Source organism: Centruroides vittatus, unplaced genomic scaffold (assembly GCF_030686945.1).
Source record: "Centruroides vittatus isolate TY-2023 unplaced genomic scaffold, ASM3068694v2 contig_563, whole genome shotgun sequence".
NCBI classification, from domain to species: domain Eukaryota; kingdom Metazoa; phylum Arthropoda; class Arachnida; order Scorpiones; family Buthidae; genus Centruroides; species Centruroides vittatus.
Window position 1 is genome coordinate 710,377 of NW_027122334.1, and position 14,742 is coordinate 725,118.

At 25.4% G+C, this 14,742-nt stretch overlaps 1 protein-coding gene across 1 annotated transcript in view; it reads left to right on the plus strand.

The window, feature by feature from the left end:
• Nucleotides 1-14,742, plus strand: part of btv (beethoven) — a 239,088-nt gene that overhangs the window by 23,160 nt on the left and 201,186 nt on the right. Inside the window, 7 exon segments of the mRNA XM_067274747.1 lie at nt 858-1,158; nt 1,588-1,854; nt 2,409-2,641; nt 4,552-4,800; nt 5,396-5,469; nt 8,178-8,331; nt 12,059-12,228. Of these exon segments, the coding sequence (XP_067130848.1) occupies nt 858-1,158; nt 1,588-1,854; nt 2,409-2,641; nt 4,552-4,800; nt 5,396-5,469; nt 8,178-8,331; nt 12,059-12,228 (1,448 nt within the window).

The window sequence follows — 14,742 nt, forward strand, 5'->3', positions numbered from 1 at the left end:
TCCTTTTCCAGCAACCAACACTTTATTAAAACGAATGCTTTCAGTCACTTTTAGAAGTCTGCTTCAGGTTTTAAACCAATACAATTTGAACATTTAAACTGAGAAATTCAGCAAATTAACATTCTTACATTGCTTTTTGTATTTTAAATATGAATTTAAAAATTGAATAAACTGATGTATTTTAAATGCCAGGATGTTAAAATATCTAAAATTATGAAAGAAATTAAGTATGTAAGAATATTATTTAAAAATATATCATTTTATATGGTAGATTTTGTCTAAAAGTGTTTAGATTTGTATAATAATTCTAAAATATGTAGGATATTTCCAAATCATTATCTTGATTCTTAAGAGTCAAATATTGAAAATTTTAGGGGTATTCATGATGGGAGCTTTTCTCACAATTTAGATCTGAATTATACAAAAGCTGTGAATTGTGAACATGCATGTGGATCAGACAATTTCAGGAATGTAACAAATTTAAAAATTTTTGGTATTGCCAACTACGAAAGTTGTATTTCTCATTTTATTTTTATTGGACATTTTATTGTTCAGCATTGTTGTCTTTTAAGAGAAGTTATTTTGTACCATTTCTGTAAGTTTAAAAATATGACAAATAGTCCCACTGTTAGTGGATTTCAATAATTTGTGAACTTTACTCAAAGGCAGCTTTCATTTAAGCTGTTGGCTTTTGCCGCAGAACCTATACTAATGAAGTCAAGGTCAGGAGAAGTTGCACATTTTTTACTTTTAAGAAGACTGTAAAAAGAAAAGCTGTGGTTCATGAATACCCCTATTATTTAACAACATTTTAGATTTTCACAAAAACTAAAAATATTTATATTTAATTTTAATAGGTGGATTCTGAAAAGAATCAGAACAGGATCTTAATATTTGTGAAGGTGTATCCAAATGTCATCACACCGGATAACTTGTATAGTGACATTTTTATTTCATCCATATCTGATTCTCCTATTACAGCCCTTTATCACACTGTTAAAAAAGTATTTGCTCCAGTATTGTTAAGAAATGAACGTTGGAGTGAAATATTTAATCCAAAGCTACAGAACTTATTATGTGATTTAGAAGCTGGTCTTGGTACAGTTGTTAGACAAACAGATCCCAATGTTAAAATACATCAAAACAAGTCTTTATCTGGTAAATATATAAAAGTAGTAAAATTGTATTTTTAAATATTATCAATAATAATATTATATTGATAATTAATGTAAATTATTAACAAGAATGATAAATTAATTGTTATTGAATGATTATGTATTAAGTTATGAATATATATTGTTGCTTTATATTGATTACATTAAAGATGGAATTATTAAATATCAATTAGTTAACAAAAATAACAATAAATAATTAAACAGTAGTCAAAATGGATTTATTAAATCTGTGGAATTTATTCATATAATACAAGAAATTTTATCTAGAGGAGAAAATGAAAATTTTTATTAGTTGATTATTCATTAATTAGTATTAGTTAATTAATTAACATATTAACATATCATATACTATAAATATGAATTTACATGATTTATCTGATTTACCTGATTTTATAAATTCTTATTTTTTCAGAAATTCAAACACCATTAGATGAATTTAAATATTGGGCAGATAGATCAACTAATGGAAAAAGTGATTCTGAAAAACAAAGAGCTAATTATTTGTATGAAATCTTTAATCAATTAGAAAATGGTTTTTCTAATTTAAACTCGTTATCATTAGTTGAATGTAAAGATTTCTTTGATATAGTTTTTACTGTGTTAGATGATATCTGGAAACAAGACGAATATTCTCCTCCATATCCTCAGGACAGAATGGAACATTTATTAGATATTATTGGTTAGTACTATACTAACAAATTGAAATTTTAAACCATTACAATTAAATATGAATAAATATAAATTATTAAACATTAATTCATATTTAATTTTAATGGTTTTTAATTAGCTGAATAATTAAATTTTCTACCTTCTATTATTAAATATCTTTTTACTATATTATGGATAATTATCTATAATATACATATAGATATTTGAAGGATCAAGGTATGTTAAATAATGAAATATATATTGAATAAATTTATCAGTAATTCAGTATACCTAAGACTAGAAATGATTCATCTAACTAATTAAATGTAGGAACATATGTATATCTCATAAATGTATATAGATTTTTATGACATTCATGAATTATTTTTTATTTAAGTAGCTGAATAATTAAATTTGATGCAATTTTGATTACTTTGATGCAATTACCCATTGAAAGATTTTAGTTATAATAATTTTACTAATAGTAATTTTAATGTTAATTTATTTTACTAATAGTAATTAAGTAATAATTCTATGAAAATTAAGTTTATCTTTAATTTTATTCTTTATTAATTTTTATTTTAGGTAATGCAGTTGCTATTCATATTCAGAAGAAGCTTAGTCATTTAGGATTATGGGACCAGTCATTTTCTGTTATTGAAGATTGTCTTCATCAAGCAATTGATTTATGTGAAACTTGGCAAGATATTTGTCAAAAATTAACTACAATTTTTTGGCCAAATTTTAGAAATCATCCATGGAAGAAAAGTGCATTTATTCCAAAATACATAGTAAAATTTTCAGAAAGATTACTTCAGGTAAAATTGTATTTTTTAACATATAATTATGAAAAGTAAATTTTATCTATAAAAATACTTGCTATTTGAAATTATTTTAAATAAGTTTCGAATTTCATAATGATTTATTTTTAGAAAAGTTTTCATAAGAATTAATACAATATATAGTTAATGTTAAAAAACTACAATATAATTCAGCCAGCATAGATATGCCAAGAGAGGTGGCAAAATGTCAATGATAGGCATATGATTGGCATTTGTCAACTATCTTAGACTCATCTTGGAAGGCAGTAGGTAGAAAATAAGCTTTGTTAAAGTGCTTATTAGTTGTTAGAAGTGAATTTAGTATGAGATTCATTCTGCTTGTCATATACTTTTTAAGGTTTCTTTGTTCTATCATGGAGGGTGCATCTCATAACAGATACTTTTACAGTGGAACAAAAAACATTCAATTCAGCAAAAGGGAAGCAAAAAATGGTGATTTTATTATTCCTGTTGCTCATTCCACAAACTGTTTGAATCGAATTTCTAGAGTATCATTGTTGAAAATAAAAAAGAAAATTTCCAAAAAGCAGGCAATGACAATGAGCAAAATTTTACTTTAGCAATAAAGCATCCAAAGAAAGACATTCTGGAAACAATGGCATTAGATAGCTTTGATTGTGATGTGATTATAACAATCCATGCTTTCTACATAAAAGAGAAGAAAGCCCCATCAATTCCTAAATTACTGCCTTACTTAAAAAAAAAAAATCAGTTTGTCTTGGAAAAAAAACACATGCCATATAAAGTACTTTTCTTCTTCTGAAAACAGTCCTTCTACACGCAAATATTTCCTTCCATATCTGAAAAAGATCCCTATTTTATAAATAGACTGGTTTAGTTTATTCATGTCTACTCATATTGATAGTCTTGGCTAAGTTGGCTGGACAATGCATAAGGATTTGTATCATCTGTATAACAAAAATTGGACTCCTTCATTTGAATATCACTTTGGACTTGCTTATGTAACTTCAGTTATCTTTTCAAACTAAACAAACTTCTATTCTCTATGAGAACATAACATAACATTTCAAGTTATCTGTAACTACCTACAACAGATTTTGATTTAATAATTCAGAAAAAATTCACAAAACCAAAAGCAAATTACCTCTTATAGTAAAAGCATGAGAAATTACTTTATTTTTCAGTTTGTTGGCATCTTTATTAAAAAAATTTGCATACTGTTAATATTTAATATTTTCTCATTAGCTTTATTTCATCTTTCATTTGCTTATGCTTAAATATACAACTTGATGTTATTGTTAAGCATATTCACAATGTGCTTTGTTGTATTTTAAAAAATGTTGAACGTAATCACTAATTATTAGACAGAACATCTGTTTATAGCAATTAGAATCTGCATTATATAGTTTGATGATACAGTCATTTGTTGTAATATTGATAATATATATACTTGTGCCATAGGCATATGCAGTGGCATTATTGTAAGTGTGACATGTTGACAGTATGAACAAACAGAAAAATATTGGTCTATATGGATTTGTAAGGTCATATAATCTCAGTTCCAGTCAGATAGTGAAATGAAAGGATAATTTTTAAACTTGATTTTTGGAATAAAAGGGGTCATGACTGGACAATGAGAGTGGAAAAGGTTCTGTGTTTGGTGAGTGTATTCCAGATAAAGGATGATTCATTAATCCATTTAAAATTTATTAATCCTATTTATTGAGAGAGAGGTTTTTTTTACAATGCCAAGAACAATCTCTTTATAAACCATTTGACAAACTTACTTTTTGAATGTCCTTGGTTTCCTTGGTTAACAACAATAAAACAAAATGTATATTTTAACTTAAAAATTAAATGTTTTCATTTATTTTGTTTTAATGTTCAATATATTATGCTTATTTTATCTTTGTAATGTTTTTTAGATTTTAGATCTGAGAGCTGTACATTATCAATTAACAAAACTTCTTAGTCTTGAAGAACAAAATGAATTACAAATGAATAAAGTTTTTCTAGTGTTTAAAGATTTAAATCCTCTTCAGTATAATTCATACACAGATCAAATATGGAAATCAGCCATAAAAAGATATGAAGATGAACTTTTTCCTGCTGAAAAAAGAGTTGCTAATAAACTTAGAATGCAATTACAAACAACTCAAAATAATGTCTTGCAGGTAAGCTATCAATTATAGTTAATAAATATGATAATGAGAAATAAATCACTCATAATGTACAGAAATGAAAATGTTTTTATTTTGATGAATCATTTAATTATAAAAATATATATATTTTATTCATTATAGAATTTTTTGAATTTGAAACATAGAAATTAAATTATTACATTTTCTCAAATTTATTGTTCATTACATGATTCAAAATATATTTTTAATGAAAACCAAAAAAATTATGATTTTTACACTAAATTTACATTTTAAAAAGTTTTTTAATTTTGTATATCACAATTGATTTTAATTTGATATACAATTTTAAAAAGTTGAAATAAATTATCTTGTCAGTTTTAGTTTATTAATTAATAAGTTTATTGTACTTTCTAAACAGAAATATAAATAATATGAGACACTAATAAAAATGTAAAGATATCAAAATACAAATTTTTTTCCGTTGTACTAATTGAGATTGCATAAATTTATTTAAAATGTTTTAGAAACTGCAAATATATACTATATTTTAATTTTTTGTTTCTTTTTATAGAACTTGTTTTAATTTATTTAATAATAATATATACATAATTGTTTAAATCTATACTAGTTAATACAGCAGTTTAAAAGATATGAAGAATTAATTAAAAGGCCAGGAATCCAAAATGAATTAACTCCTGAAAGGTATTATATATTTAATATTTAAATTGATTAATTAATTTCAAGATTTTATCTTAAAGACTATATAATTTACAGAAAAACTAAACATGAAAAAATAAACTTCATAATTTTACTCTTAGAATATTAATGTTTCATATTTATAATTATACAAAAACAACAATTATTTAATAATTTAAGAAAAGGAGTGACAACAAAAAAGAAATAAATTGTTTTATGGTTATAATTTTTTTACTTCAATTAACATATATTAATAATCTTTGATTTTTCAACAGAGAACTAACTTTATATTTCACTACTTTATTATTACTAATTATTTCAATCATAATATTTGATGATGATAAAAAATTATTTGATTATTACAGCTGAAAAAATAATTTTTGGAAATGTTTTGAATTATATTGTATGAGTGAAGATCTTTATTGTAATCCAGTGAAGATCTTTACGATGATCTGTCTTGAGTTGGTTCTTACGACTTGAGAATGCCCTTACGTTGGTTCGTGGAAAGGTACACCTCCACACTCAGTCCAGTGAATATTTACAGTTTATTTACAAAACAAATAGTTACAGGATATACAAGTTTGACAACATTACACACACGATTCCACAAAGGTATGGCGTCTCACGTGACGACTTGTCCTTTGGGGACGATCAGACTCTGGGGAAACTCCGGTCAGTTTGTGGAGTTGGCTCAATCGAGTGGCCGTCCTGTCTCCACACTAACCCTTCTCAGAGGAATTCCTAAGAGGAGATCACTCTCTCTACACCTCACGGGCTTCCTAAGTGTCAGAGACTACCACGTATCCGGTCTCTCGCCCTTCTCCCCGTTCCTCTTGCCACTCTTACTATTTAAAGAGTTCCTCGGCGACAACTTATGACCAATCAGGGTCCTTCTTTTCCCTGGGAGCTTTCAAAAACGTCCGCTCTCCTCCCGACGAAACGGCTTACCATCACATCCATTCCGTGTTTACAATTTCTACCCGACAAACATGTGGCAAGCACATTAATGCGTACACCCTTTGTCTTCCCGACCTGTTTGTAGACACGCCAGGTGGGACCAATTACCAAGGTCGTGTTGCTTTTAGACCTGCTTCGCTAAAAGCGGACCTTTACAGTATGTAAGGATCCTTTCAAATGATTTAGAAAACTTTTTAAAATTTAAAAATGGAAATATTTCTATGTATAAATTAATAGTAATAAATTGATAACCTTTATCTAATCTTCAGGAATTAAACAATCATCAAATTTTTAACTTCTAAAAGTAAGGGAAAAATTTACATTAATTAATTGCATAGTAAGATTAACTTATATAAAAGACACTTGAAATTTTCAAACAAATTTGTTAGAAATAATCATCAATTTTTATCTTTTAAAGTAAATTAGCATTTGTGTGATTCATAGCATGTGATGCCATTTACTGTTCAAGAATTATTCAAGTATTCATTCCCATCTTTGATATTCATCATTCCCATATTTGATATTGTAGAAAATAAAATGTATTATGAGTTTAAATGTGTTAGAAGAGGGTTCTTATGTGTAATTACCTTTTTTATCTAGGCACAATGAATATAAAAAATTGAGATTGTTCTTAATTTTTTTATATTAATTGCCAAGATAAAGGCAGATTTAGAGTTTGAGTTCTGGATTCCACATTACCTAAAAATAGAAACTGATAATGGAAACTGAAAAAATAAAGAAATTCTATTTGAACAAAACTTCATACAATCTAAAAACAAAAGTTGGCTTTTTGCAATATTTATAGTAATTATTTTAAATTTTTAATAAATTTAATATTTCTGTTAGAAATGAACAAAATTAACAATTTTTTAAATTTCAAAAAATAAGCCATTTTCGATTTTGAATGATAGAGTTTTATACAAATATAAACATCCATTAACCTAATTTTTGATTAAGGCTAAATGATCTGCCTGATTATAGTGTGCTGTAATATAGCTACTATTTAATAATTAAATATTAAGTAATTTTGCATAGAGGTGTCATCTCTTAAATAGTACTCATATTATAGTCTGATGTAATCCGGCAAATCATTTGGCCTTAATAGAGATTTATAAAATTTGAAATGCAGTAAAATACTGATTATCCAAAGTAATATAGACCAATACTATCTCAGATAACTAAAACTTGAATAAAACAGATAGCCACAGCCATTTTATATTAAAAGTTTCAAATATAAAAGATTCAAATGTTATATCACTTTTAAGTCTCTTTTTATGTCTGAGTGAATTTAATACTAAATAAGAACATTTTTTTACATCATTTATTATATAGCTAATATGTACAATGGCTTTTAAGAATAAAAAATCCAGGAACAAGTTGTGTAACTTTCCCAGTGAAAAATGCTTAGAATTAAGTATTTGTCATACATTTTTAGGTTTTTTTTTTATGTTTTATTAAATAACTACAGTATTTATAAATACACTTTAAACTTGTAAAGTCATAACAGATCATTTGTTGTTATTCTCTGCACATAGAATTCTCTTTACACAGGGGTATCAGATGCTCAAAATATTGATTTCCTCAAATTAATTAATTAGAAAATTTCCTGCATTTAAATTTTTGTTACAATCTATATTAATATTAACTTTTTAAATGTATTTCAATGTTTTGAAAAGTAAAACCTAACTAACAAAATTAAAATTAATAGAGTTAAAGAAATATGTCAGAAAAGTCATGTATACTTTTCTTTCATTTAGAGAAATGCTTCTTGGTCAACTTTTAGAATACATTGCAAATGTACGTCAAGAATTTTCTAATTGTATTAAAGGAAATAATGAAAATTTACCTCAGCTTACAAATATGCCTGAAATTATTAACAGTATAGTATGGGTCAGACAGCTAGAGAAAAAGGTAAATGGAATTTTATGCAATATTTATATTAAAATAAAAATAATATAAAACTACTGCTTTATATGTAATTAATATAAATTAAGATATTTTTTGTAATTAAAAAATCAAAATGAATTTATCAAACACATAAAAGTAATATATTACAATAATTACACTATTTTTAATTGATTATTATTAAAAGTATAAAACAAAATAGCAGAATTGAATTTTTACATGTTTTATATTATTCTGTTTAAGTATTCATAATTTAATAGTAATATTTAATAATAATTTTTTTAGGCTGATGAATTTTGACAAAAATATAAAATAATATCATCAAACATTCAATAAAGCAATTTTACAAAATGTTAAGTATTTTACATTCTTGCATTTTTAATAAACTGACAGCAGTCTTAAAATCATTATGTTAAATAGCTAACATTATATGTTTTCTATGTTATATATTACAATGATGATAATTTTATATATTCAGTTATATAACTAATTATATATAATATACTAAAAATCAAATAAAAAAAGTAATAACTAATCTCCTTAATAGCTTTGAATTTGCTATGAATTTGAAGGACTTATCATACCACAGTTTACAATAGGAAAGTTTACTGAGATTTTATTAAACCAATATGTAGATTTTGGACCTATCAGTTGGTTTTATCTCACGTATTCTTCTCTTTTCATAGCAAATTCAAAAGTAACTATTAAGAAGATTAATTGAAAAATAGGACAAAAAGAAAATAATTGCAAACAATAACTAAATTAACCCAAAAATTATTACCTTACATATTAAACTAATATTGGTAATTTCAATGAAATACAAAAATTATACTACAATACACTCAATTATAAATTTTTTATTTACATAAAATAAATGTTTCTATTTGAATATATACAGTGGGTGATCAGTTAACGAACATAATTTGTTCCAAGACTCTGTTCGCTATCCAAATTGTTTGTTAACCGATTATTGATTTACCATAGGTTTTTATGGAAATTTGATTAATTCATTCTGGAGATCCCAAAAAATCAAAAATATATACTTTCTTACTATGTTTATTTATATGTAATAATAAAAATATAAAATACACAGTCCAATGCATTTTTATTAGTCATGTTTTTTCCGTTTGTGAGGATTAAAGAATCTGGCTAATGTCAATTGCTTTTCTCTTCTCAGGATTTTTCAGAAGTAATTAGTAGCATTGTAATTGTATAGATCCCTAAGCCTATTAACCTCAACCTGGTTTGGATACCATTCTAAGACCGTTGTTCTGACATCCTCCCACTTCTTCAAAAGATCTTTAATAGCAGATATCAGCATTAATCCTCTTTTTCAGAAGAAAACATATCTTCGCTGTGTTTCTTGGTGTTTCTTCTGTCATCATATCCATTTCAGGTTCCATTATGAGCTCTTCAATGTTCTTTATTTCTCAGATGTGATTTTTGTTACTCCTTGAGCTGCTCAAGTTTTCTTGATTATACAGCATGTTTCTTAGATAAGATTGAACTGCGGCCTACTGTAGACCTGTTCGAGCCATACTGCCTAGCAACATCAGACATCTTCTGCCCACTCTCTACCTTTGCTATTATACTCTCATCTTTCAAAAATAAAAACCGATGCCAAACCTAATGAGTATCCACTCAACAGTTTTGCAAGTACTATAAAAGAATTGTTTCTGTCAGAAAAATAAAAGGCTGGAATTACAAGGGAAAGTTTCAAAGTTCAGAGAAATACTATCTGATCAGTACCAGGTTGAGCATCGATGTCGACATCTTCCACTCTTCGAAAAGTTTCGAATTGTTGCCTGAAGACAAGGGAAGACCAATCAGTGTTCATTATTTTACATTGCCTCTTCTTGTGTTCTGTGAGGTGTTTGTTATCCAAACATAAAAATGTTTTGTGAAAGTGTTTGTTATCCAATTTGTTCATTAACTGATCATCCACTGTATAGTAAATTGCTGGATTAGCATATATAATGTACATACATAACATTAAAGAAATAAGATTACATCATAAAATATAATTGTGCAGATGTAACTTTATTTATTGCTATAGCTTAAAACTTCAGTGACAAATATTAATATAATCTTAAATAATAGCCATACATTAAGTTCATCTGTAAAATTCAAATACGAATTAGAAAAAAAATAATGGAATTAAATATTTAAACATAAAAATAACTCAGTATAATGATATATTTAACATAACATTATACAAAAAGAGGTTGTAATGTAAATAAAACCAACTATAAATTAGGATTTATAATTTATGGCTTTCTTTATATTATAATCTATTGTCCCTTAGCAATAAAAAACAAGAACTTTGTGATAACCTTATCCAAGATTTGGACTAGAACAACTAAATTAGAAGAATGGATTAAAGAACAGCATGAGTTATTATATAAATTTTTTATTAAATGACTACCCCTGCAAATTATTACAAAAATGGGTATCAGAATACAATAAAAATAAGTTTAATGTTAAATATAAGAACAAAAATATATATATATATATATATATATATATATATATATATTATTTTATATATATATATTAAAGATCTTTTTGAAAAGTATAAAATAATAAGTTTTTTAAAAATAATAAAATAATAAATTTTTGAAAAGTATAATATATATCCTATATAAGGAATATATATATATATATATATATTCCTTATATTAACGATCTTTTTGAAAAGTATAAAAATAAAGTTAAAGAATACAAGATTATATTAGCAGCTAACTTAAAAAATAAAATAAAAAATAATTAAGATAAGTAAAACAAAAAAGAAAGAAAATTTGGAGGAAGCTGGGTAGTCTATAAACTTAACTGTACTTGTGTAAATCTGGTTAATTATATTGGGGAAACTGGGAGACAGCTACAAATTAGAATTCGAGAACACAAAGCTGCAATTAGACTAAAATATAACTAGTTTCCATGGTTCAAGCATTGTGAGGAATTTGGATATGTTATTACTAAAAGTAATGTTAAAATCTTCTATAGAGAGAAGGATTTGTATTTGCATAAATTTAAAGAGCATGTGGCAATTATACATGCAGATAACACTATAAATTTAAATAATAGAATTGAGATAGAGGGTGTGTGAATTGATGTCATGCAGAATAAAAGCTTTCAACAAAACTAATGCCCATCAATTGATGATATACAACTACCAGAAAGTTTATAAATTGTATTATTTGCTTTGTTTCAAAGAAAAAGGTCAATTTGTAAGTTTGTTTCTTACATTATTTGTAAGATTTAAATCTTGTGTTTTATTTTTAACCTGAAGAGAGGTAAATTATTGTATGAGAAAACATTCACTTGAAATGTATTGCTTGATAAAAATAAACAATTTTTTCTGAGTTTTTCATTGACATAAGTTCTTTATTTTTGATTAAAGCAGATAAAGGGGTAGAAACAAACTGAATATTTTTAGTTTTTAAAGTTTAAGTTTGGTTTTAAGCTATAGTAAAAAATAAGATTACATTTGATAAATTTTTAAAGTTGATTGCTATTATATTATTATAATAATTTATATATTTATTTCATATTATTACATATTATTTTATTTATTTAAATTAACTCATTAATTCAATGAGTTAAAATTAACTACATATCATTTTTTTTATTTAAATTGTATTTTTGTATTTTTTCTTTATAATTTGTCTATATTTAAAGTTATATAAAATATTTTCAAAATTATGTTAAAATTTATTGAAACATTAATTTTCAGTTAACTGATATTAGGAAGATAGCACAGGTATTATTGAAAGATTTGTCAAGTTATCAGAATTTTTCTAAAGAATTGGAAGAGGTGATGGGTGAATTTCATGAATATCATAAAGAACAATTTGGTAATTGGTGCAGAGAAATTCAGCTTGGTATCAAAGAAAAATCCTTGGGGTAAGTTAAGCCTAATTTTATATATATAAACAATTGCCATAAATACTTGGGCTATAAATCTACTAATTTTAATAATTAGTACTAAGTAATTTGCTACTAGAGGTAGATGCTAGGTGCCATCCTGCAACCTCTGCTTGCTCTGAGGTATGCTTGCCAGTTGCACTACCCGGACCCCAAGCAGGCCTTCACTTCCAGATGTATTTAAATTTAGATATAACCTTATGCAGTTAATTATGGCACCAGCTGGGGACAACTCCTACTAATTATGTCCACAATGGCATTCAGCTAGCTAACATTTTACCTGGTAAGGTATATATATATATATATATAAGTACAGTAGAGCGTCATTTATCCAAATCAATTGGGGACTGAGGTTGTTCAGATAACTTATTTTTTGGATAACCGATTATGTATGAAAAAATATATTAACCTAGCCCATGTTGAAATTTTTCTTCGTTACGTGTCGCTTCGCGTTGAATTTTTGTCGATTTTAAGCCTAACGTAAATTTTTTGAAATAATAATCGTAGTTATTGTATCATTAAAGATTATTTCTTTATTTTGTACAAACAAAATAAATATATTGAAAAATATAAAAACAAAAAAATTATATTTTGGAAGTTAATCTAGTATCAAAAATGTTTGATTCAGCACGACACAGTCCAACTGGAACGCTTTCGGTTAACCGACATTTTCGTTGATTGGCTTTCGGATAAACGACGCTCTACTGAGTATATTAAACAACCCAAAGCTCGATATAAATATAAATATATATTAATTATTTTATTATAAATCTAAATTATTTAATAAATTATTTAAAATTATAACTATTAATTTAGATAAGAGATGGCACCTAACATCTACCTCTAGTAGAGAATTACTTAGTATTAACTATTAAAATTAGTGAATTTATAGCTCAAATATTTAAGATGATTGTTTGGCTATGTATTTATAAAAATAAAATTTATCATGAGATTCTAACAATATATTAGACAAGTTTGACTTCAAAAATTATTTATTGGTTTCACAATCAATATTATCCAAATCAAATTTGTCAGATTTCCTGATGTAACAGTCTGTTTACTGTATACTTAAAACTGACTAACAAATTTTATTTATAATTTAGTAAATGAATCAAAAAGAATTAAACTAGATTGTTAGTATTGAATTTTCTGTTTATTCTAAAAATTTTAATTATTAAAACAATTATTATTTACATAATTGCATAATTAAATAGCATAATTACAAACAACTATTTACTAATATTAAGCTGATTAAGAAAATGCTTAATAAAAGAAAAATTCTTATATAACAAATTTACAATGAGTTTTCCAATACAATGAAAAATGTGATGAATAAAAATATTAAAATAATTTATAGCTCATTCCTCATCACATACCTTCTCCCATTTTAGGCAGTTGACCACATAACCAGAACAGACCACTCATGAAAAAATTTTTGACTTGCACTTGAATCCAGGTTTCCAGAACAAAAGGTTAATGCCTTTACTCTATGGCCAGTCAGCTGTCAAAATAATAGATGCCTGATGAGTATGACTGAATGTCAAGTACCCATTTTTCTACCTTATATTCAGGTGCTTGAATACCTCAGAGTACTTGGCTGTCATGCACTGTACACAGCTATTATGCATGTAATCAGATAGATACCTAGGCAGTTATTTAAAAGATTGTGTGTACATGAAAAATTCATAAACAAAAAATAAACTGGTAGAAAACTTTGTCAGAAATTAACTTTTTTCAAGAAACAACAATTAAACTTATCATTAAAATAAAACTTATAAATGGTGCCATCTAAATTATGATTACTGTATTAATTACTTTTTTTTGCACTTTATTTCTTTTGCTAAATTTTTATTTTTGTTTTATGTAAAAGTTTTAGTTTCACCAATTTAAAAATATTAATTTTTTGTTTTCTGTGTGGGTTATCATTAGAGAAATAATTTAATCCTGATAATTTGGCTGAAAATAGGTAAATAAGCTATTATCTTGTGCTAATATTAATTATAACATAATTTATTAAATTAAATTGTAAATAATTTAGATATTAGAAAATTGGGTTTTATTGTTGTTTAAATGTTAAAATTTACTCAATAATGCCATAAAATATTATTTATTTTCTTTTTATACTAATTTATTATGATTTTTCATTTATTTATTTTTTCATTACATTTAAAGGAAAAGTCTTGACAGACATTGATTTCCACCCTCATAACAATAACATATCATAAAAACAAATAACACCCCTTAAAATATAAACAAACAAAATAATAATAATAAATAATAATAATAATAAAATAAAAACTGGTAACAAATCTTAAAACATATATAGTACTTTTTTACATTTAAATTTAAAATCAGGGAGATCAAGATGTAAAAATTCATCAAAATTATTAAGATTTTGTGATATATGGTAGGAGAAAGATCATTGGGATAGATTTAGATGATAAAAAGAAGTAAAAACGTAAGTAAATGAGACAAATTTTCTTGGTGGAATTT